Raw genomic sequence first — 25,320 nt, 5'->3', positions numbered from 1 at the left:
CTGATAATTTAGTTATTTTAATGTAGCATGGCCTAACGTGAGTGTATAGGCCTATTGTTCCTCTAATCTACATTTGATTTCTATATCACACTATGAATGGCGCTGTGTGGTGAGTGTGTGTGTCTGTATCTGTGTGTGTGTGTGTGTGTGTGTGTGGGGTCCGTTATTTTCCGGGTGTTTTCATCGCTAGCGGTAGTTGCTCTGCAGCAGCTGACACTTGTAGTCAGGAGGTGAGGTCAAATTTGACTGTCTGTCTGTCTGTTGCTAACTAGCGCAGCATCATCATCATCATGGCGGAGCAAGGCGAATCTCCGGCTCCTGTCCACAACCCGCAGCCAGCGCTGACAACCAGCTGGCCAATTACCAGGGAGTCGTACGAGCTGCAGGAAGTCATAGGTTAGTACCCTACGATGTTTCGAAGTCCGATGAACATTATATCTTATCACGAATAGGCATGGCACGACGGGTTATCAGTTGTGAATGACGGCGAGGGCCTACCGGCTTTTTCATGTGCAACAGCGTCCTGCAATGCTTTGCAATGCGGATGTTAACAAGCACATTCAGCCCGCCGGTCTCGGAAACAGCAGATGTTTATTTCTGACGCAGCCGAATCTGTTGAAATACTGAATTACTGCGCGGGGATGGAAATGTCACATTCCTTAAGTGCGTTTTTAAATGCTTCAGATAGCCACAGATTTCCTCTGTGCTGAGCGATGCCCATTTATGGCACGTGTCCAGTTTATAAGCCATTACTAAAATCACAGATGCATGGCTGTTTCTATTTCACTGGTGTTTATCTGTGACCGAGCATAGTCTGAAATAAATAGCCTATCACATCCTCTCAAGTAGAATTTTTACACATTTTATATTATTATTTTTAATTATTAGGTATTATTATTATGATTATGATTATTATTATTATTGTTAGTAGTAGTAGTAACCTAGTATTAGTAGTAGTACTATCAGTAGTAGTAATAGTAATAGTAGTAGTGGTATTAGTAGGCCTAGTAGTAGTGTTAGTGTTAGCTTTATTATTATAGGCAGGCTAGGCGGCAGGATGGTGGTGGTTAGTGACCATCCTGTGAAGGGAAAGTCACAGGTTCAGTCCCCACAGGAGCCATGGGGTCAAGCTAAAGTGTCCTTGAGAAAGACAGTGAACCCATACCTGCTCACTCACTGTTAGGCACTGTGGATAAACCTACCTAAAGTAAAAATAATCAACAATGTCTATGCTTTGGATATTGTTACTATGATTGACTTTGTTTCAACATTTCTTTGAGGATTGTGGACGTGTAGTTTCTTTGGAAACGTTTTCTTTTGTTGTGACTTTTAAAATTCACCTTTTCTGCATATTTGAAAAAATATGTTCCACTGCTTAACTCAGTCAAAATCTCGTGTTGTTTAAAATGTAAGGTAATACGTTAAAGTTATAATATTACCCCAATAATCCATGAGATATTATGTTTGAAATATGAAAGAGCCGTTCACTGAAGACATTAAAGACAAATTCATGCACAACAATGAAAATCCTGATTTTGCAAAAAAAAAAAATCAAAAGGAAGTTATTTAAAATATTTTTGGCAAATGCTTTTACCCTGCATCAGTGTTTTGGGTGTGTGGATGAGCTGACAGCTTAAGGTAAAGTCATATCATTGCTGATAAGAAGCAGCGCTACAGCTGTGCGCTGCTGACTGTGACAAGTTAGTTAGTCCTCAGCTCTGTGCTCATAATCAACTGGTAAGCAGTCCGATCTCCTCTGTTCTCTACTTCTCCTTATCTGTCACTAACAGTTGGCAAGCAATATGCTGTGTGTCACAGCTTCTTAGTGTGAACAACTTCACTGCCTCCAGCGTGGCCTGGTTTTTAATAAAGCCTTTAAACGAGTAAACGGTCCATCATGTTAAAAATAAACTACTGTACTTCAGTTCAACTTATGTCATTATCTTATCTTTCAGCTACCACATATAAAAGATGAATGCCATAATAAAAACAAAACAAAAAAGATTAACAATAGGCAAGACAAATACCATAACAGGCACTGCGTGATATTGGATTTAAGAGAAATGCCTTTGTAATCACTAGGCGTTCCCCAAAGGGACAAGTCCAGTTGAGTGTGATGTGAGAGTCTGTCTTTCCTCCTGTCTTATGTTTTTTTATTGCTGTGTTGTGGCTGTGATTCCAGGCAGCGGGGCCACAGCTGTGGTGCAGGCGGCCCTCTGTACCCCCAGACAGGAGCGCGTGGCCATAAAGAGAATCAACCTGGAAAAATGCCAGACCAGCATGGATGAGCTATTGGTGAGTACAACAATAAATATGGGCTATTTTCCCAGCCTGCGTCCACAGAGTGTTTCTTTACCTCTCTGATGCTCTACCACTTTTCTTCTGATCCACGTTGTTATTGTTAAGTGCGAGCGGGTGAAAATTGGATATTTTTGAATGCATATTTAGAGGTCATAGTAATTAATTGTTTGCTGTAAGATTGTTTATAGGGTGTGCAGCAATCTATTGATTCACTTCTAGTTAATATGTAAATGATTACCTGCGGCTTGTTTTGGATTATTACAAAGAAACAGAGGATGTGATAAAAACAGAATTTTTAAAATATTTTTGTTCAGTGTGACAGATTTTACTTTTCTTATCTTGTCTTTTTTCTCTCCTGATAGAAAGAAATTCAAGCAATGAGCCAGTGCAACCATCCAAATGTCGTCACCTACTACACCTCCTTTGTAGTGAAGGATGAACTTTGGTTAGTCATGAAGCTTCTGAGTGGTGGTAAGCTCCAGCTGCCAAGCTATGTGGAACAAAATGCTATTTCTACCTCAATAATACATCATGCTCAGTGAATGTGATTACACTACACTGTAAATGCCCTTTTTCATGAAAGCACAGTTTGTGCTTTGATCTGCTGATTAGGTCATGTGAAATGTGTTATAGGTCATTTATATAGCAGTTAGCTCAAATCAAGAAATATAGCTTATAGGCCATGATGTTATTCAGTATAACCTGGGTTTCTCATCACTGAGGGTAGTCATACAGAGCTTACACATTGTGTAATGACTGCAAAATTCATTATCAAATCATTATTGAAATCTAGTTGGCAAAAATGACGGTTGGCATGAAATTAGACATGAAATTAAATAATTGCTGAAAAAAGTAGTAAAAACCCGAGCTGCCTTGCCAGCATTTCAACCACTAGCTGGTAGCTACTTTGTTTCCTTGTGAATAGGAATTTTCTTCTTATGCATGGGAAAAAGCAAAAGATGGTAACTCAGATGTAGTTTTTCACTGCAGTATTTGAAGTAGGCTGTAGTGCTGTTGTGTGGGAGCAGCAGAACAGTCATAGTCACATGCTATGGTCAATAAAATCACTGTTTTGACAGCAATAACGTTACTCACCTTAATGCACTGCCTCTCATGTTCTATCGATTAAGGAAAAACAAGCAAGTAAAATACATTGTAATAATTTGTATCCTGGTCATGGATATTTGGCAAATGATGACTCAATGGAGCTTTTAGCAGATGATTTGTGTTGCCCATTAATATGTGATAAATTAACACAGCACTTCTTGTTTTCCTATGGTGTGTCTTTTTAGGCTCAATGCTGGATATAATAAAGCACACAAGCAAAGAAGAGCACAAAAATGGAGCTCTAGATGAGCCCATTATCGCCACCATACTAAAAGAAGTCCTGGAGGGCCTGGACTACCTGCACAGAAACGGACAGATTCACAGGTAAAAAATCCTTTTTAATTAATTAAATAACTTTTTAAGAACCGACAATGACTGCTTAATACACAGTTTGACTCACAATTTTTGATCATCAAGTATCAAGAAACCACTTGCAAGAGCACCTGGTGATAACAATGCCAGTCTGAAGTTGGCTTGAAAAATGTAATGTTCAAGTTCAAGTTCAAGTTTGTTTATTTATATAGCCCTTTATCACAAGCAGATACTGAGCAACAATCAATCATACAACAGAATGATATAGGACAAACATCAGGAAGAGCACAAAGTCACACAAAAACAGCCTACCTATTCTACATAGCCTAACCTGCCCGGCACCACCAGCCTTAGCCCTCAATGCATACAAAGAAAAACTACCAAGAAAAAAACCTATTATGTTACTAAAAACCTAAATGTTATTGTCACTTCATTTTAAGTTACTCTGGATAAGAGCGTTTACCCAATGGCTAAAGTTTAATGTAAATGTAGCTTTAATACAGTTCATACAAATGCATTTATTGACCAGCAGTCCAGTTATTGTGTTCTGTAAACTTCCTGGATGTCAAGGTCAGTGGGACCAGGCCCAAACCTTTATTAGCCCCTGAGGCAGTGCTCCACATGGCACACACATGGAAGAATCAATGCTGCTCCACATGACTGTGTTGTGTGACTGTGTTTTTGTATTTGGTTGACCTCAGGGATGTGAAAGCTGGGAACATACTACTGGGAGAAGATGGATCTGTTCAGATTGCAGGTGTGTTGGAGCATGGCACCGCTCTCTTACTCAGCCTTTTTGTTTAGTTTAAGACAGTGGCACACTATTTCAAAAGCATGCAGGCCTAGATCCTGGATGAATTTTAATTAACTAATGAAGAACAGTAATTTTAAAGCAGGTTAACATTTTTTGTAAGTCATAATTCAAGTCAGGCTCACATGGGACTCGTAATACTTATTTAATAATGTTGACATAATATTAAATAGGGTTCAACCAGAGTTTCGGAAGCCAATACCAATATCAATTTTGTCTTAAAGCTGCTGTTAGCCAATATTTTGTACCGATATTACATATCTCTTATTGTTGGCAGCATGGAAATGTGAACCATGTGACATTAAAACTCTTCATTGAAACCCAGACTAATAAAATTATTTTAGGGATACCAGCTCTTTAAGGCAGTATGACCCACCCAATTCAATGTTAGGGGGAACTCTGGGATACATTACTGCCTTTAAATGAAGAATTCATTTACTGACTTTCACTGATTTACTGACTGAAAAATAGAATATGCAAAGAAAAAAAAAATCATCGCAGGTTTTACAGACAGTTTTTCTGTAGCTGCGGTCAGGAAGGAACCTCCATCATATCAGTGGACAACATGACTAGAAGATATCCGATATTTATTCAAATATCAATATCGGCCCCATATATTGGCAAACCAATATATTGGTCTAACCCTAATAGTAAGGTTATGAGGTTCTCCACTATATTTCAGTGGGCTTATATTTACGATGAAGATCTTTCTTAGCTTGCCTGATGAATCACTTAATTTTTGCTTTACTTGTATTTGCTCATTAACCATGTAACCATTTGAATTTCATGATTCGTGTGACAGGCGCCGCTGCCTTTTCAGCTGCTTTCTTTAGTTCATCGTTATCTGGACCGATGATAATCAATCCACAGCTTATTGCAGTAACAGAGTTGCTTTACTCATGTGCGTACATAACAACAGAGGCCAATGGCAGCCAGTCTGTGAAAAGTAAAATTCAAATGCGGACATGGTTAACGAGCCAATACGAGCGAAAATGAAAATGAGCAATCCGCGGGGCTGGATCCAGGCAATTTCTTTGCTGTCTGCTGTACAATATTTACTATCCAATCTGCAGTTCTGAAATAGGATCTGTCATAAAACTGATTGAACACAGAGTCTTAAATTAGGAAAATACACAATCTTTGTTTTATGTTTGGTTAATGCAATTAGCCGAAATGTCTTGGCTGCATCTGTGTTCATTACAACACAGACCACGCAGCACACCCAAATGTCTCTCTATTAGCTATAATATAAAATGTACATGGTATTATTTTGTGTTTAAGATTTTGGAGTAAGTGCATTTCTAGCCACGGGAGGAGACATGACCAGAAACAAAGTACGAAAGACCTTTGTTGGCACACCATGCTGGATGGCACCAGAGGTGATGGAACAGGTGAGTCTAACTATTCACACATAGGCAGTTGCTAATGACATCTTACATCTCAAATACTTGGAATATTTATGTGCCTGTGCATGTGAGTTTGTTTCTGTTTCAGGCTAGTACTAATCCATAACGTGCTTTAATGCTATGGGTAGCTAATTTGGTGTATCAGATGACATGGCAACCACTGAGGCCATAACATCTACACCAAGCTCCCAAGATATGAAGTGAATTCCAGTGATATTACAGACTGTTGTAATTCCAAACCCACAGGTACGAGGCTATGATTTCAAAGCAGACATATGGAGCTTTGGAATTACGGCCATAGAGTTAGCAACAGGGTCTGCACCCTATCACCGATACCCTCCCATGAAGGTGAGTGTTCTGATTGCGTAATTGGGTGTAATTTAATCAGAGCATGGTGTCCTAAGCAGGGCTATAGCTGTTACAGGTGCTGGCAAAATGCAAAAAAGCAATGTCCATAAAAACTATTGGTTTGCTACACACTTACTCACTCTTAGATCAACTTGTTTCAGTTATTTATCTTTTAAATTTTCGAGTAAACATTTGGAGTTAACAACTCATTTTGCATTGCTGTCAGGTTCACTCATAGGCCGCATTAATGGGTAGACTTGAAAAAATGCAACCATACATCCAATCCAGAGACAACTTTATCTAAGGAAGCCCATTACATTTACTCATCATGAGATTTATTCTATAAGTGGTTTCCTGGTTTGAGTTTCTTATCTTCACCAACCACATTTTTGTAAAATTTGCTATTGAATTATGGGGATGGTTCTGACCATTTTTTCCTGTCTGTGCAGGTCTTAATGCTTACCTTACAGAACGATCCACCCACCCTAGACACAGGAGTGGAGGACAAGGAAATGCTAAAGAAATATGGCAAATCCTTTAGAAAGCTAATAACTATGTGCCTTCAGAAGGACCCTGCCAAAAGGTTTGCTCCATATTCCATGTACCAAATATTTCAAAGAGGGCAGATGCTATTCGTGATCAATAAAAAGCACTTAACATTCAGTGAGTGTTGTGCTATGATGCATTTTCTGGCAATTGTGTTTTCTTCGTCTCTAGGCCTACAGCTGCAGAACTTTTGAAGTGTAAATTCTTCCAAAAGGCCAAGGTATGAGCTACATCTCACATATTTGAGTTGCCATCTTTGTTTGATGTTGGTATACATCCTATCTTATATTCAGCTCCCATGCCGCCGCTCGCCAATCGTTCAGCCCTGTATGTTGCGAATAGTGGTTCATAATGGTTATACTTAATAGGATGCATTAAACAACATATCAAACAAATCTACAAGGGTATTAAATCGTATTGATCATAATATACTATTGCAGAAATAATGACAATACCAAAGTACATAAATAACACAAAAGCAGCTTATGAGGTTAGATCCAACCCCTCGAAAAATATGGCAAACCTTAAATCCTACTAAGTCTATACTGTCGTAAATCATGACTCACAGCTCACAGCTATGGTGCCTTATGCTATATATTGTTGCTTTGTCTGTAAAATAATGACTTGCTGTACATTTCATAGTTAAATGTAAGTTATTTGTAATGTTATGTAATGATAATTCACAGTAATATCTTAAATCTTACAATTCAGAGATGGGAAAAGCTGTTCACTTTGAATGTCAGCTATGTAAAAGAAATAATTTATTTGCAGCTTTATCTAGCATCGTTGGTGTAATGTTACCTAACTCACGTATGGGATGCAGCCCCACCTTACTGCTGTCTATCTTAGAGAAGTGAGCAAGTGAAAGAATAAGTTCAAAGTCTACTAATGCACAAGTTGGGCTTTCAGAGATCTTTTATGCACACTTAAAAATACCAACACTGTCTTACAACCTTCCACCAACCCGGATTATTTCTGAAGGTCGCCATTTGAGAAACCCTAGAACTCCAGTGTTTGGATTTTCATGATTAGATTTTGATTCATTTCATGCATTCATTCATTTCATTTTTTCATGATTAGATTCTGATTCATGGTTTGATCTTCTCTTGCAGAACAGAGAGTATCTAGTTGAAAAGCTTTTGTGTCGTGCACCAAAGATTTCCCAGAGAGCTAAGAAGGTATGTCTAAACAAACATTCCCTGTAAAGTAACTCCATTATTGACTAAACATGAACAAATTATGTCAGAGCGCTGGGGATTGACTGAACTCTCTCTCTCCCCCAGTATGTTGCATTTACAGTCAACACAAACTGAGCAGACTCACTTTCTTCAGCACCTCAAACACTTTATGGCCAAAACTGTTGTGTGGATTATGTGCAAATATGGGCCACTGCTGGAACCATAGCAGTCAAGCAGAATGGATGTGCTGACAAGTCATGCGTCAGTGGTCCCCAAAGTTGCTCACTGCATGTGGCACACCAAAGACAAATAGGATTAAATGTTAGTGGTTAGCATTATGTAACAGAAAGGTGCACATTATCATTCCATTTGCTTGCTCAGTTGCCCACTAGTCACAGTTTACTGGGCGGAAGTGCAGTATTCAGGCACGACTGATATCGGCTTCCCATCATTCTCCAACTGGAGGGCCGGGATAGAGATAGGATAGAAATTGGAGTAGAGGGCCATTGCCGGGAGGCAGAGTGGCCGGGTGGAGGGGTGGAAATTCACTGACTTGGTCAGGGTTAAATGGAGGACATGGTGGATAGCGGAGGCGTTATAGTGTATGACGTTAACATTACGCACAGACAGAGCAGGGTGTCAATAAAGAGCGAGGCGACTGTGGTGGAAGTGGCATGAGATTCAGGTTTGTTGATGGTTAGGGTGGCAACCACAGGCATCTTTGGGAATTATAGCAATGAATGGAATGGGACCTATTGTTAACAGGTCAGCTTTCCATTAAGTATTCCAAGCCACATGTCCAATTTTGACTGTAGTTACAATCAACCCTGAAGCAAAGTATGATATTTGTTCCAAAATGAGCTATTGATAAAGATAGTGACACCTACCTTTATCAAATGATTGAAAACACAAGATTAAAATAAATGATGGTACTTTATGAAAGAACTTAGTTTGACGAAACACGTTTACAGACTGGAGCCTCTATATTGTAGAGTCATTGCCCTTCATTTTTTCCAAAATGCATATACAGCATTTAATGCTTCATATGTACACGTTGTTTTCATGTCTTGCGTCCTGTGAAAAGTGTAAAATAGAGAGGGTGCATATACAGAAGTGATGCCCATGTAATGTTGGATTCACTCGATTGCGCTGGTGGATGAAGTTTGCGAGCCACAGGGCCAGTGTCCTTGTTGCTTTGTGCTGATTTGACCTGTGGAGTCATCTGCATTATACACTCAGCAGACACAGCCCGAGCCTGCAGAGGCAAGCAGCGTTGCAGAAACATTGTCATCTCAGGATGCTGTGACCTCTCCATATCAGGGAGCACAGAGGCCCGTCTCTCCCCTCGCCCTCGCTCTCCCAAGCTCCTGCTCAGTTCCTCTCCTGTCTCCTACCTCACCCTCCTCTCTTTACACATCATCTTGTCCTCCGTGGATTGCCATCGTTTCTCTCTTCACCTCTTTGCCCCTCTCTCCCTGGGACTTCCTGTTCTATTCAGTTTCAGTCTCCTCTGTGATATTCTTGTTAAACATTGCAACACCTTCCCATGGGTAACAGAAAATAAATTATATTTTTAGTTGACAATAAAAAATTCCAGATTTTGGCCGGATCATAGACAAATGCCACACCAAGTTTTTCTATACACTGATATGTTTTACTATTAACTTGATGAAAAAAAAAAATAAGATAGAGAAATGTAGTATGATGAGAACTAATCTTAGAAACATGGGTAGGGGTCAAGAGAGGAGATTTATAGCCAGACAGCTATTAAATATTCAGATACTCTTTAAATGGTCCCCAAATCTTACTTGAGAATATACCAGTGAATGAGTAGGAGATGGCAGATCCTCTAGTCAGCTGTCACCAACCAAGTCATATCAAATGAATACTTTATTTAATGAAGGGAGGGAGGAAGGAAGGAAGGAAGGAAGGAAGGAAGGAAGGAAGGGAGGGAGGGAGGAAGAATGTCAAGGTTACAGAACTTACAATTATGGATTTCAATATTTTTTAAATTTAAATGTAAAGTTCAAGTTCAAGTTTATTTATATAGCACAATTCGTACACAGGGGGCAACTCAAAGTGCTTTACATGATTAAAAGAGAGAGATAAAAACAGAGATGGATAAGATAAAAGTAAATAAGTAAAAGTAAGAAAATTAAAAACAAGAAAAGAGTTTCTGAACACTGAAAGTTAGAGTAAGGGCAACATTATAAAATCAGTAAGAGTGTTACAGTATAAAAATCGAAGTTCTGTCGATACAAGTACATATGTACATAAACCGCGCGCACATATTTACATATATTTGGAGTTAAAGTGCTAAGAGTTTAATTATAGGCGATGGAGAACATAAAAGTTTTAAGCCTAGTTTTAAAAGTGGTTACAGTTGGAGCATGTCTAAGATCATTTGGAAGTCTGTTCCAGTTGTATGCGGCATAGTAAGTGAATGCTGCCTCACCATGTTTTGTTCTGACTCTTGGAACGGTTAATAGTCCAGACCCAGCTGACCTAAGTGTTCTGGAGGGCTCATGGGGTGCAAGCAGGTCAGAAAAAAGAAAAAGAAAGATCACACACAGAGAAATGTGTCATTAGAGTAACCAGCAGAGGGCAGCCTGAAACCCGCTGTAGAGCTTCCAATAGGGAAAACTGCAGGCCGTATTGGTCAAAGATTAGATATGGAGTGGAGAGCCACAAAGGTGGTGGGCTGGCCTCATTGATCTGTTACATAATGGAACGCTGGAAAATGGAAAATGATTGATATTGGGTTCAAATTTGTGGCCCAGTACACAAGTGATGATAGAATATCGATTGTGAGCTGCATGGACACTTTCTGAAGCCTAATTTCAAAATGTGGGGCATTTTACTTGAATGCACAGCAATGTTTTATCAGTTGTTACCGATGCTTTCATATGCTTTGGTTTCATTTATGTTGTTATACATATTCAAGTATGTGTATATTATGTGCACCATATGTTTTTGTGCATTTGCTATGGGATTATTTTCTAAGTTGTGTGTGCATGTGTGTATGTGAATGTTATTCGGACGAGCTGAGTGGATTGATTTGTGTCTGTTTTGCTCAAGGAGGCTGAGCAGAATTGGGGGAGCCTGGGCTCTCTGTCAGGTTCGGAGAAAGAGACTGACACCATCAGAAGGGTAGTGCTTCTTTCACTTCACCCTAGTCTAGAGCTGGGACTCTTAGATGATGTGTTAGTGGCTTACAGTTGTGTGTGCTGTCTTTTTCTTTCTCATTGCGGTGTCCTCATACCTTACCTCAGACGACTAGACTTGTCCTCCGTTGCTTGCCTTAATTAAACCTTCTCCCAGACCACAGAACTGCTCTGCGATGAATCACAGGCTTTACCAATGACTCTGCCATACTCATCTGCTTGAAACTGTTAAGCCGGCACCAGCTGCATTTTAATATTAATATTGGTGTTTAACCAAGTTCAAGTCAGACTGGGTGTCCCACTTATGTTGCCTCTCCAGATGATTGCTAATTAGAGTTTTTCCATTGCACAAGTACTGCGCTGTACCCACACAGGGCCTTGTACTGATATGGTATACTATCAGCAACCATAGCTTTCCATTGGAATACTGTTGTGTATGTCACTTTTACATCACTAAAGTAGTAATGACACCCATGCCAGTACCTTTTGAATGTGAGCCAGCAGCAAATATACTTGGGAACCTTACCAGTATGCCTCTAGCGTGCTTGTGCTGCACCGAACCGCGCACAAAACTTAATGGAAAAACATACGGGTAGAGCGCAATATACCTGTGCAATGGAAAAACCCACAAATCATGCATTTTTAACATTGTGTGTGCTGGCTGTGTGTTGTCGGGCTGCAGGTGAGGAGAGTCCCAGGCTCCAGCGGCCACCTGCACAAGACGGAGGACGGAGACTGGGAGTGGAGCGATGATGAGCTGGATGAAGGCAGTGAAGAGGGCAAGGCGGCAGTGAATCAGGGCAGGGTAGGTGAGACTCCCACTGAGGCCAGCCTCAACCGCAGGGATTCTTATATGCGCTCATGTGATTCTCTATATTGAGATGTAATTGCATATACTAACAGCAAAAGAAAGAAATGTTCACAGCACATCGTTCTCGATTATTTTTGGGATTCAGCTTTGATTCTCACTGATAAATATCAATTCTGTGCTGTAACTGCCAGATGTGTTATGGAAATTCACACTTTGATTCAAGGTGTTGCTCAGTAATGCTGCATGTCATCTATAACCTGTTATTGCTTTGTTATGTTACTTCCCCTCTGTCTTAGCCCCCTGTACAGTCCTTCTCTCCCTGAACAGTGGACATTTTTGGGATAGCAGATGGCTTGTCTGTGAGAGAGGCTGTCATGAGGTAGCTGTAATGAGTCTGAAGATAACTGCAAGGATTTGAGGCAGGGGGAAGTAGACAGCTATAATCAGAGATCAGAAAGTCCTATGATAAAGATACCTAACCTGACTGTCTCCTGCAATAAACAATTAGGATGCCAAAAGCAAATAGCTGTACACTGTAGGAAATGGCTATTTAGCACAATTTAAAGATTTATTTAGAATTGTTCATACATTTGTTTGTTGGCTTCATAGATAGGTAGATAGATAGATAGATAGATAGATAGATAGATAGATAGATCGATCAGTATCATGTATTTGAGAATATAAAATTGCTTGTGCTTGATATTTCCCCCAGTCACGAAGGGTCAGAGACGAGGCCAAAGATGTAAGTTAGCTCTTTTTGTTGTATAAAAAAAACAAACATACAATTAAAATTATGAATTTGTATTTTGATATTTTTGCATTTTGGTGAGGATTCAAGTTGTCATAGACTAATTGGCTTGCTTTATCCTTTCTGCTCATGTATAATTTGATAACTTGGCAGAAGGGCATCATTGGAAATGCAATTATCTGTCCTCCTTGGGCAGCATCTTATGTAAGAATGATGAACTCTATTATAAACCATGTTTACTTCACCACCCTCTGTTCCTCAGTTTTACAGAATGTAATCAAAACAGCCCCAGCATCTGTTTTTACTGGCTGACAAAGCCGACAAATTGTTCCTCATTGATTGCTTTGAATTGACTTCCCTGTGTTTTCTTTATAAGATGAGTCCTGATTTGATATTTACCAAGGATGTAATAGCATTTGCACAATTATGCCTCTCATCTTTTTTCATCCTAGAATGAGGAGAATGCCAACAATGTCCCTATTGAAGGGCTTTCTATTCAGCATCCCCAGGTGAGGGATGCATCAGCACTAATTTATCATGATTCAATGACCTTGATGCCCCACTAATTGTCTATGTGTGTATATGTGCTTGTGTACATCTAAGAACGTGCATACAGTACATTTGTCTGTGTTTGTGTGTGTGTGTGTGTGTGTGTGTGTGTGTGTGTGTCTACATGCGTGAATGTCAGTCTCCTAGAGGGACGCTCTCAGCAGTAATAACTCAGAGTAAATGGCCGTCTGGCTGTCAGTGCCAGCTCAGTGCCTGGGTGTATCTCATCTAAAAGGCTCACTGCCATTGTAGCCCATTTTCTAAGGCTATTGTCATTTTGAAAATGAGCCAAAGCAGTTTGAGGTGTACCCCTGTGTCTGACAGTGATGAAGGCCAGAAGTGCTACTACAGTTTCGCTCCACTCAGGAATTAGGCAAGACAGCTACTCAGAAGCCATCTCTCCTCCCTAATATCCATTCTTTGCCATACAAAGATACTAATGAAATGATATAGCGTTGTTAAAGTTGATAGATCCTTACACAGTACACCTTTATGCATTTCTTTTGATCCTTTTCTTCTCCCTTACAACTTTACCCAAAATTATAATAAATGGAAAAGGGATTTTGTTTTTCAGATCTCTTGTTGAATTATTGTACATGATGTAAACAACCTCACCAGACCTTTTCCCCTGCAGGTCGAACCATACGAGCACACACCCTACATCCAAGGTGCAGTGAACATGGTCCTACGGCTAAGGTGAGACATATTATCCTTTTCAGATCATTACCCCATCCTTCCATCACCTCCTATATTTTGTCTGTACATAAAGGTGCTGGTACACAAAGCAATGTTGGGATCACTCCCAGCAACAGGCAACAAAATGAGACACAGAGGCAAAAAACAGTTCAAATATTCCCTGGCAACAATATGTTCCTATGCAATAAAAGCAACAGTGCTGAGGCAACTCTTTGTACACAATTACTAATCAGAGTTCCTAGATTCATTATTGCTTTAACAGTAGCCCCGCTCATCCAGTCCCCAAGATGCAGGCTGGTAATAGACCTAATGATGTTTGGCCGGAGATGATCTGGCACTGCCGTGGATCCCTTCTTCCCAATTTGTCTCACTGGTCGTGTCGTAGGGAGGAGAGTGTTACAGTCTATTGGTTCTCCTTTGGCTGTGCTCCACACTCTGCTTTCTCCTCTGAGACTGAATTAGAAGACACCATTAGCACTCACAGCAGCCCTGTTTACTTAAAACCTATTCCAGATATTGTTGTTTTGAAAATATTTCAATGAGAAAGTGGAGGCTTGTGGTTCAGCCTCAGAATTATCACTGTTTATATATGTTTTTATGATGATAATTAGTTGGCTTTATACTCAGTATAAACGATCAAAAAATCTCCCCACATGCTGTGTATGTTTATTGCTCTGAATTTTTATCCTTTTTGTTTACCACTCAGCAAAGTAGTAGTAGATTTTAATCTTAATATATAAGCAGGATATGGAGGGCAAATGTGCAAAATTCTGGGTGACTTATTATCCCTTTCTCTCTCCCTCTTTCTCTGTATACACACACACAGAGAAAGAGAAAGTGAGAGTCTTGCCTAACAGACAGACAATGGTGTATTTCTGGACAGTTGAAAGTCTGTCTTTTGCTCCCTGATGAGCTGGGTGCAGAGCAGGCTCTGGGTCGATGAGATAACAGGCATCTGAAGGGCCCTCCCCGGGCGCCCCACACTGCACACAAAGCCATCCCTTCTACTGTTCTGATAGTGAGCAGTGGAAGAGATGCAACAGGACAGAGCTAACTGCTTGGTGGCTGGAGAACTCTAATTATTCCAACCTAGACATGAAAATAAATGGGCAGCTCTTTGATGTTTGGGCTCATTTTCTACTTCTCGGTTACATGATTCATCCATGGATTTACACACGTTTCTTCTGTGCAAGCATCTTGTGGCTCAAATGTATTGAGATGAAGCTGATGAGACAATCAATTATAGTATTACAACATAAGCTCTCGTCGCAACTCTGATTGCCTGGCAACATTTTTTTTAATCTCAAAAACTTCAGGGAGAGCTCGTAAAAACAGGGCAAAACAGTGTAATGCAGCAGTAACGGATTGTCTCATTTTAAATGAATGAATTGGAGAGAAACACATTCAATGTTTTTAGTGTGATCCGGCATTAGGTTGTCAGGCTGTCTGTGTGGTCTGTGAGCTAAAATTATTCCATATCAGAGATGCAGACATGTGATGGATGCCTTGAATTAAGTACAGAATCTCTCTAGTGTCTCTGGCCAGAAACACAAGGATTTCAGCTGCTCTTATATGCCCTTCTTGGTGGATTACCAAAATCTGTCACTACACAAAATCAAGTCTTGTTATCTGAACTAAAACACTCAGTATATGTCACCCAGTGGCCAATGCAGAGTGCTGTAGTAATAAGGCTCAACATTTTTAAGGCTCTTTTTGACTGAAGGAGTAGTTCAGATCAACTGTAATGGTTTTAGCTGAGCTTTTTCCAACGCTCACAGAGTACTGATGGGTTTGTCAGTGCAATCTACTTTGACGTGCTCTCCAGAGAAGCATGATGCGGTGGATGTATCAGCGATAGGATTTCTGTATAATGCTGTCTATTCCATGAATACATTACATTACATTTGATCCAGCAGCAAGATACCTTTATACAGACTGAATAACACTGGCCGCATTTAGCAGCTTTTGAATGTGCTCGAAGCAAGCTTGGCTGACACTTTGGTAAATAACCCACCCAGGTCCCACACTCAATGGTACAGGAATATAATTATTTACTGCAAACCCCTTTGGGACTAAATCCTGCTCCCCCAACATTTGACGCAAAATGTCAAAGAGTATGAAAGCCGCTCAATTTAACCTTCAAATCCAGTTTCTGACACCATCAATAAAACAGTCTCCATCTGAACTGGAGATGTCATGCTGACTGCAGAATTCTTCAAGATGTGGAAATATGTTGGGACACTGCTATATTTACAGTCAGTTGCTGTTATGCGTGATACACGTGTTAATGCAGAGGCAGGGATCTGACTGTCTTGAGGGTAGAACATATTTTAGGAGATGGTGGCATTATTCTAAATGTGAGTTTAGAGCTGGGGAGTGGATTTAGAGACAGGGAAACAGGTTTATGGACAGTTTGTTTATGGTTGAGGAAATGTTAGAGTGAGAGAAGGAGAGTGGAAGAGAAAGTCATGACTGAATGATATATATATATTTTTTTTTACATTTGGTTTAATTGTTTCAACAGCATTTGGTATCTTTTAAAGTGAATCAGCATTGAAGTTATTACAAGCTGAGAGACTGCATTCAGATTTTCTTTGGCTGTGTTCCTATGTTTTGGGGGCAAAGTGATATTTATTGCATTCACAAATAGTATGAGGCTGTCAGAGGCAATCAGCAGATATAGTCAGTGCCTGTGAATTAGTGATGAGTGAGTTCAATCAGGGTGATTAAATCAAGAATTAGCCTGGAAAATCAAAGCCAAGATTTAAAGGCAATTTGTGGCTATTTTTGTGCTTATTTGAAGGTAAAAATTGTAGCCTATTTCTAATGGGACACGTTTACCAAAGCAGCAGGGAGGGTGCTATGTAGCCAACAACTTGGAGTCTCTAATGAGGAGGATGGTTCTGATCTTGTTTGCAACAACCTCTGAGCAATCATGAGCCAAGTTTGTTGATCTTCTTCAGTAACATCAAGTAAGTGAACTGCCACTGAAATGCCACTAAATGCATTCAAACTCAAGCAGAACTCCACTGGGTAAAAGCAGAGATCAAGTCTCGGCTTGCTAGTCCTCATTGTTTGGGAGATTGCTTGCAGCTTGCTTGTGTGAATTTGTTGAAAGCTGTGAGTAAATAGACAAAGTAGCAAAAATCTGTTAACAAGTGTTTTAATCTGATTGTTTGTTGTATTAAAAATTATTGTCCTTGACATTCTTTAAAGGTTCGGAGATTACAAAATGGAGAATTCCTGAAAGGACTGGCATTTGAGGAGCAAAATAAACAGCTAATTGGTCTCCTCTCTTAACTAACGAGGGTGTTAAGGCTGATTAGCCTGAGCTTTATGGTAATGTGATCCCCTCAACACCAGGCACCAGGGAACAACAGCATGATTGGATTTTTGTCAACATTTTGCTTGGAACCTGTTTCGTCTTTTTTACAAAGACAGTGAGGTCTCATGAGAATAGCTGCGTCAGCAATTTGAAGTGGAAGTTAAAACTTGCAAAATATGCTTGCTACAGTTGTAATGGCATTGGACCTTAAATAGCTGAAATAATATAGATGAAGATATATTTCATTGAGCAGCTTAGTCCAGGAGTGACATTGGCTTAATGTTTATTGAGACTTGGTTGTTTGTGTAATAAAGGGAAGCTAGAAAATGAACAATGTCATGGCAGCTTGTGAAAGATCATGTTGATTTTGTCCAGTATCTGCCTGGCACGGTCCACAGCCTCCTGCAGAGAGCAGCACAGCACACTGCTGATCAAGCATGGCTATAGATTATAGTCTTACAAGATACGTTTTCATTGCAACTTTGACTCACTGATGAAATGTTTTCATCACAAAAACATCAGAGAGAGGTAGCAAAACAATGGGGTAAAATATCGGTTTAATTTATGTATGCATAGTCAGTGCATAAGTAGAATAAATTCAACGCAATTCTGCAATGCAATGATGCAGTGGTAACAGGTTCTGACATTTGAAATGGTTGAACTTCTACTGCAGAGCAACACATTCGATACATTGAATGTGATGGGGGTAACATTATTCCATCGCATTGAACAATTTATTTTTGCAAATTCTTTATTTTTTTTGTTTCCTATGCGGAAGCTGGACCTCTGCTTTAATTTACAATGCATAAAACGGATTGCCTCAACTCTATTTTCTCTTTATGTGTGTTCAGTCATGTGCACCTCTGTTGTCAAGATGGGAGCTCTGGGGTGCTTTCTCTTTTCACTTCAAACATAGTGGATTCTCCTCAGACTTAGATTGATTGTGTTGGTGTGTGCAACCCCCCCCCCCCCCCCCCCCCCAAAAAAAAAAAAAAAAAACCTCTTCTTGTCACTGTGACAAAATTTAGAATACACCTGTGTAGTCTGAACACAGCAGGCCATCTGTTTGTTTGGCCTTGGCCTCAAAGTGCATTGAATTTGCTCTGAAATATCTACAGCTTGCTTACCCAAACATACCAATCAGCCCTACTGTCAACAGCCTGTGTGACAGGGCTGTAATGTGTTGTAGTGACAAACACTACCTGGTGTACCTGGGGGAACTGCCAATGGCTGGTGACATTTTGTAATGTACTTCTGTGGAGATTTCTCTCTTCTTTTGAGCTAGTAGTTTCCACCAGTCACCATAGTGTTTGCAAGTGAAATGTTTATTACACAGTATAGAGTCATCTCACATAAGCAATTTTAGCTAACCTTTTGTCAAAAATGGCAAAGCACACTGAACTTTTTTCTTCATTGTTACTAGAAAGAAATTGTTTAGACAGATTGGTATTTTAGAAGGTACTCTAATCCTCAAACTTCATTCTTCAGCAGTGTTAAATCTGAAGCTAATCCCAAATGGTCCTCACAATCTTTTGACCTCCTGCAATGTAATCTGACAGAATGCTTTCTAAACATCTGCTGTGGCTATCTATGGAGGAGTAAGTAGGCGGATTGTAGCTCTGCAGGGTTATGGTCCTCTGACATAGACGTTGCCTCTACAGCCTTAGCAACATGCAATTTCAGCTTCCACTGCTGGAAACAGAGATGTTGTTTTACGTCCATCTGCTCCACCAAGTTTTACCCATTGGTTTTTGTCCAACTGTAAATCTCTAAAATTAAACAAGCCAAGTTGACTCAAAGCCAAGTGATAGTAAATCCTCACTCCCACTGTTTTTATGTAGCCTTGCTACTAACACCCATTGCAAGTGTGTCTTTGGCTATGTGTGTCTTGACTTACGGGTTTAATCTTGTCTGAAATGAGGGTCAGGAGCTAGCAAGACGACTTAGATAGTGTGATTTATCCAGCTTGAGTACAAACCAAATTAATTTACTCCTACCACAGTTCCTTTGGCTAGCACTCCCATGTTCTGTTTCTATCAGCTTCTGGCTGCTCCCCTGTCACACACAGATTTATAAGATGGTTTTAAGCACACATCTCCTGTTTTCAAATGCATAAAGTTGAAGCTGCAAAGAAGCCAGAGGACATAACATGTTACTGCGGTCGAATGATCTGGGTGTACTACATGCTTTTATTAACATTTTGCTGCAGTCTAGTGTTGAGGATACCGTGAAGTACCACTTCAAAGTTATGAATGTTCCTTGTTCTGTAAAAGGGACACATGATGTTACACTACCCTAATAATTAATCACTGCATATTGATGTACTGCTGCACTATGCATTCAACAGAATTAGAGTCACTTATTCATCAGGCACAGCACCTATACATGAACACACATGAACACGCAGATGCTAATTAAGATTTTCTGCAGTACTTTGTGCAGTTTGGAGGAAAGTGATATTCTTTGTTGTGGCTTTTCAAGTCAATGCTCAATGGATATGGCAGGTGTGAGGAACGCAGGAGCTAGACAGATGTTACCTTCATACTGCTCATTATGTGGAAATACAAAACTACTGAGACATGTCCTCTACACATTCCCCATAGTCTGTTCATCCACTGTTACAGCACTCCACTCACTGTACCTGCTGGTGCTGTGTTCCTTCAGTCATCATCTAGGAGAGGAGACACATCCTGTCCTTTTGAGATTGTGTTAATAGTGTACTTAGGCTCCATATGTGACAAGCGTAGTCATTCAGAGCCTCTCCTGAAAGGCAGGAGAAATTCTGTCCATCACACACAGTATAATGCCCATCACTCTTCCATGGTAACTCAATTGCCTAATCATTTTCCTTATTTTGGTTTACTTATTTGGGTTAGGTGATTCACGTTTATATTATGCAGCGTTAATGCATCTTGTTAACACCCTCAGTTCAACAATCTCGCACACATTTACCTCCTTTTACATGCGCTAGCTTGATAAGCTTAGTGGTGCGGTGCTAAAGTGTTGGCACGTCAGCTGGGCTTTTTCTCCACATCGTCAGTCCTCCTGGATCACACGGGGCATCTTCATGTCTGCACATAGCCCCGATCCCCCACTCCCACTCACCTCCTCATGTACTGTAGCTCTGAACAGAGTCACATTTCTTAAGTGGAGTCCCTTAAGTGGAGTCCCTTGTTATTGCTCCCATGGGAGAGAGTCATAGGAACAGAAGTCTTAACAGACAGAGAAGCGACAAATCCAAATCTGACATTTGAGATACTGCTTTTTCAATCATATCCTCTTGTCTCTCCTCTCAGGAACTCTAGAAAAGAATTGAATGACATCCGGTTTGAATTCACTCCCGGGCGAGGTAAGAGCTCAGCAAAAATAGATTTGAATATCCTATTCTCTTTGTGATAACACCTTCAGGTACTGTGAATTGTTCTGTGTGTATCGGGTAATGGCAGTGTTTGAGAATAGAATTGCTTGTGTCAGTATCTAATTCAATATCTAACACAATTGCTGGATGAGTGGAATGTTTCAGCTTGTTGTAATGTTTTGCTAATATTTGTCATGTTACTCCCCCAACAGACACTGCTGATGGTGTTTCCCAGGAGCTGTTCTCAGCCGGTCTGGTCAATGGGCATGACGTTGTTATTGGTAATGTTACACCTCTTTATTCTGATAAATTGCATAGCTTGAATACATACTTATCTTATCGGAGTTGATGTACCAGAAAACTTCCAATAATTGCCGGGTCTTTATTTACCTCAGCAAAAGAGAGGCTATTATTAGAGACAGGCCATTATTTCTTTTGGCAGGTCCACAGCACTTGTTATGCCTAAAAGTGATAGAGATTATCTGGATTCTGTAAAAAATTATAATATGGCGTTCAAATTCATACAATCGCCCATTTATAGCCTAAAAATATTACTGCTATAGGCAACTGATGTCAGTTAATAAGTTATTCTTGTAGTATATATTGAAATATTGAAATGCCTTGCAACCGCCTCTCTTGAAATTTGCTCAGCATATTGTATAACCTGTCATATATTGTTTAATCTCTGCTCTATACGTCTCTTTTTGGTAATATATTTTATGATATTTTAGCAATTTCAATAACATTTTAGGTTATGAATTATGGCATAGGCTATAAGTCTGCTATAATATATTGTATGAAATTAGACTCCTTTCTGGTAGTTCTGCCATATTTTTGTTTTACCTGGCTTTTGGGAACCAGACTTTATTTATGCATACACATAACATAACAGTTATTAGAGATCCGGCCACTGTTTGAGAGCCTGTCTTTATTGGAAGTTTTATGGTATGGACAGATCACAATAGGGGGTCTGAATATTTCTATTAATTATTTTTTTTTGTGATTAGTTACAGGGTGTTCATAGTGTGTCAGTTTTTTATTTCATACAGGAATGCATCTTTATACAGATTTATACGTTTATCAAAATGTAATTACTGTGTGTTAAGCTTAATGTTTAATGGTGCAAATGCTCAGGTAGAGGCACTGCATATGATTAAATTCAGTTCACTATGAATTCAGATACAGTATATCATATATCAAATACTGTATATCACTATATCGTAAATATTAATATTTATGATTTTCTGATGGAGATGCATGTTTCCCGGTGGGACAAGATAGCTCTCCACGAGAGAAGCACACAGCTCTATTCTGCTATCACTGTTTCTAGAATAGCACTGCGACATTGCACTCACTCATCTGTGCACGCGCACACACACACACACACACACACACACACACACACACACACACACACACTACATGTATACAGTATATGGGACTTACGCCTAACAGCAAGCTCACAGCTACTTATGACCTATACAAGTTTGCCATTATACAGTGATGGAGATGCTTCCTCCTATATGTTATTGATATGTAAATGGAGAATACATCTGTTACCATCAGATGTGTTTGTCTTATGCCCTCTGTATTACTGTTACAGTTGCTGCTAACCTTCAGAAGATTGTAGACGACCCAACTACCTACAAAGTATTGACCTTTAAACTGGTGAGTTTCCAGACGATTAATACGATAACACCCTCTGTCATAGCTGTGTAAAATAAGAGAGTAGGATATTTCCATTTGTGCAGGGCAAACACCTAAATGTTACATGAATATAAAGTGGAGACATATACTCAGGTGCCTGTTTATGTGGCGTATTCCAGTATCTCAGAAACAGACATCCACCTGGGTTTGTCATGCATGACAATGTCTAGTGTTTACAGAGATTGGTGCAACGAAAAACAAAAAGCGTCCCTGTCAGCGGCAGTCCTGCGAGCATAAACAGCTTGTTGATGGGAGAGGTCTAGGGAAAATAGCGAGAACTGAAGTTAATAGACAGGCCAAAAACAGCCAAATAACATCAACATGGACCAGCATCTGGTTTTGAACGTTCTTGAATCGATGACCCAAAGAATTGAAGCTGTTGTGGAGGTGAAGGGGGATTTGAGCCATTACTTGATAGGTGGACATTTTAATGTGTGTAGAGCCTTAAACTCTACTACATGACTAGTTCAAAATAAACATTTTGCTGTGTGGTTTCAAATCTGAGTGCAGTAATGGTTACATTAAGTCAACATGTGATCCAGACACTTAATGGGATCCTGTATCTGTAATGACAACATTGCTGAGACAATCCTGTAGAGGAATGGACTGAGAAAGACTGATGCCCGATGATCTTATGCTGCACATGTGCCTCTTTAAAAAAACAAAACAATCACCTCTGTTTGACATTGATCTAACCAATGCAGAATCAATGCAAATCCTGGAAATAATTAAATAATCTACAAAAGCAATTAATGTCAATCCTGCTGGATTTGCAGAAATATTCTAATTATGTTCTAGTGGCCTTTCTAAAGTTGTGGGTAAACAACATCTGTGCGTCGGGTCACAGTGCATCGCAGATTGACCTTTCTGCCATGTTCGTCTTATCAGCAGCTAGTGAGCGCTGCAGGTGGAACACTCTCAGGAGAGCCGAGCTGCAGCTGTAGAGTCGGGACAGCACCCGGCTCGCCATGTAGATATATATCGGCATTCTCCCATTTCCATTTGTGAACGCTGCAGGCGGTATAAACTCCTCACTGTCGCTCAACTCTCCCTTTCCAAAAGAAGAGTTATGTTTGCAGTGCCACACAAACCCAGAGAGTGAGAATAATTATCCTCGCTGGGGGAACAATTGATAACATTTTTTTTATCTAGCCGATTTACGGCAGTGGAGCAGCTTTATGATTGAACTAAACAAGAGGTCACTATAAGAGTGACCTGTTTTCATCACAGTCCCTCTGTGTTGATCAGACGACTGCAGAGCTGTCAGACCCCCAGAGAGATGGAGTGCATCTCCCTCATCAGGTGTAAATTGCTGCAGGTGTCAGGCCACCCACTCAGGCTCCAGCTCTTTCACAGGGGTATAGCTGAGTGAAAAAGACATATTGATTGGCTCTCAGGGGCCAAATCTGAATGCACATCGCCTTTAATACGGCCTGCTTTGTAGCGTCTGAGCAGCATAATAAGCTTAAAATAAGCGCTCACTGGAAGGTGAAAATGTCAATAAAATAAAGCTTGTGTTTAGTCCCAGGGGGCTATTTAGTTTAGAGGCGATCTCCAATGCGTGCAAACTACAAAGAGTTCAAGGCGCTGATGCCAAAACTATTCTTTCAGCAACTTGAAAGTTCAGTTTCTTTTTCATGTTTGATCCTACTGCATGCGTGTTCAACTTCTAAACTTCTGTGTCAGCTAGGCCACCTAAATCTGAGTCACATTTGTATTAAATAATTAATTGAATTAAATTACTCTGTAGTTCTGTGTACCAAAGAATTTTAAACCTTTTTCCAGGACTAATTTTCCTCTCGCCTGCTCCCTTGTCTTTGTTACTGAATTCAAATACATTTCCGGAACTAGTTTCAAAGTTTTCAGGAAATGAGACCAAAGGGTTGAAAAGGCTTTAATCCGTGAAACAATAAGCTTACTAACTGTAAGTAGGTTCAATCCCCTGGTTAATCCGGGTTGTTACAGTACAGCTGTTCTGCAGATTTGGTAGGATTAGGTTTGGTGGTGGAAGTGAGAGTTGCAGGGTGCGTGACCTCACCCCGCTGACCCTATCAATGTCTCCCTGCTCACTCAGGCTTCCAGCTGCGACGACGCGGAGATCCCAGACGAGGTGAAGCTGATCGGCTTTGCGCAGCTCAGTGTTAGCTGATGCCCTCTTCATGCCTGAAGCAGGTGAGACAGGGGAGACAGTTCAGGGCAAACAGACTGAGGAACACGCCACCACACCCTGCACAATCCCCCCCCCCCCACCCCCCCCCCCCCACCCCCACCACCACCACCACCACCACCACCATCCCGTTCACTTGCCCTGATGCCAAGCTCTGCCACCGCCCCGCCTCCACCTCCTTAGCTCCTCCCTCCCTGCTCACTGTCCCTCGACCCTTCAACCCGCCACCTTACGACATTCCACCGCCCAGCGCATGGACCGGGATCAGGATAAAGCCCAGGAAACTAAAGATGTACTCAGGTGGTGAAAGCAGGTGATTAAGATGTAGCTTTGGATGTTTTATTTGAATCTTTTTTTTTTTGTTTTATTTTGTTTTGGTTTTATATCATGTTACCTCTGCATTCAGCAAAGCTCTCATTATTTATTGAAATGAGAAGGTATTTTATTTTTCTCACGCTGTTTTTGTTGCCACAGTGAAAACAAATTTGCTTCGACTTGGCATTTCACAAACCCAGTCATTCGTGATGTTTCCCTTAGGTCTGTGTCGTGTCCCGCAGAGAATGTAAGATTTATTTTATTTATGGGAAAAGCACATTTTCATGATAACATAATGAATGTCTAAAAAGAGGATGAATTGTACTACTGTGTTAAGACATGAATTCCATTGACAAGAAGGGACCCATTTTCTTGAGTGTACAGGAAAAATGAGACCTGGATGCGACCGTGTATAATTTGCTGCTCATTTCGACAGTGTTAATGCTTCAAAATGCTAGAGGTGCCTTGTTC

General features: G+C 40.3%; 1 protein-coding gene across 3 annotated transcripts; it reads left to right on the top strand.

Moving 5' to 3' along the window:
- The first annotated feature begins 279 nt into the window (after positions 1 to 279).
- On the top strand, positions 280 to 24,650 carry stk39 (serine threonine kinase 39). 3 transcript variants are annotated; one of them, XM_071925295.2, is made up of 19 exons: positions 280 to 396; positions 2,183 to 2,295; positions 2,664 to 2,772; positions 3,594 to 3,732; positions 4,422 to 4,477; positions 5,813 to 5,922; positions 6,184 to 6,285; positions 6,735 to 6,868; positions 7,003 to 7,051; positions 7,944 to 8,009; positions 11,088 to 11,159; positions 11,856 to 11,978; positions 12,697 to 12,726; positions 13,185 to 13,241; positions 13,916 to 13,977; positions 20,599 to 20,651; positions 20,873 to 20,941; positions 22,264 to 22,328; positions 24,442 to 24,650. In XM_071925295.2, the coding sequence occupies exons 1-19, from the start codon at positions 291 to 293 to the stop codon at positions 24,514 to 24,516; spliced, it is 1,590 nt and encodes a 529-aa protein (XP_071781396.1). In that variant the 5' UTR covers positions 280 to 290; the 3' UTR covers positions 24,517 to 24,650. The 3 variants fall into 3 exon arrangements, 2 of the variants coding, with proteins under 2 accessions (XP_071781396.1, XP_071781397.1); XM_071925296.2 differs by lacking the exon at positions 11,088 to 11,159; XR_013505131.1 differs by lacking the exons at positions 20,873 to 20,941; positions 22,264 to 22,328; positions 24,442 to 24,650 and having other exon boundaries at positions 11,856 to 11,982; positions 20,599 to 20,612.
- Positions 24,651 to 25,320: the final 670 nt, after the last annotated feature.

The sequence above is a fragment of the Centroberyx gerrardi genome, chromosome 10, assembly GCF_048128805.1.
Source record: "Centroberyx gerrardi isolate f3 chromosome 10, fCenGer3.hap1.cur.20231027, whole genome shotgun sequence".
Lineage (NCBI taxonomy): Eukaryota > Metazoa > Chordata > Actinopteri > Beryciformes > Berycidae > Centroberyx > Centroberyx gerrardi.
The sequence above is the reverse complement of the archived record's forward strand: the minus strand, read 5'-3'. Positions and strand labels throughout refer to the sequence as shown.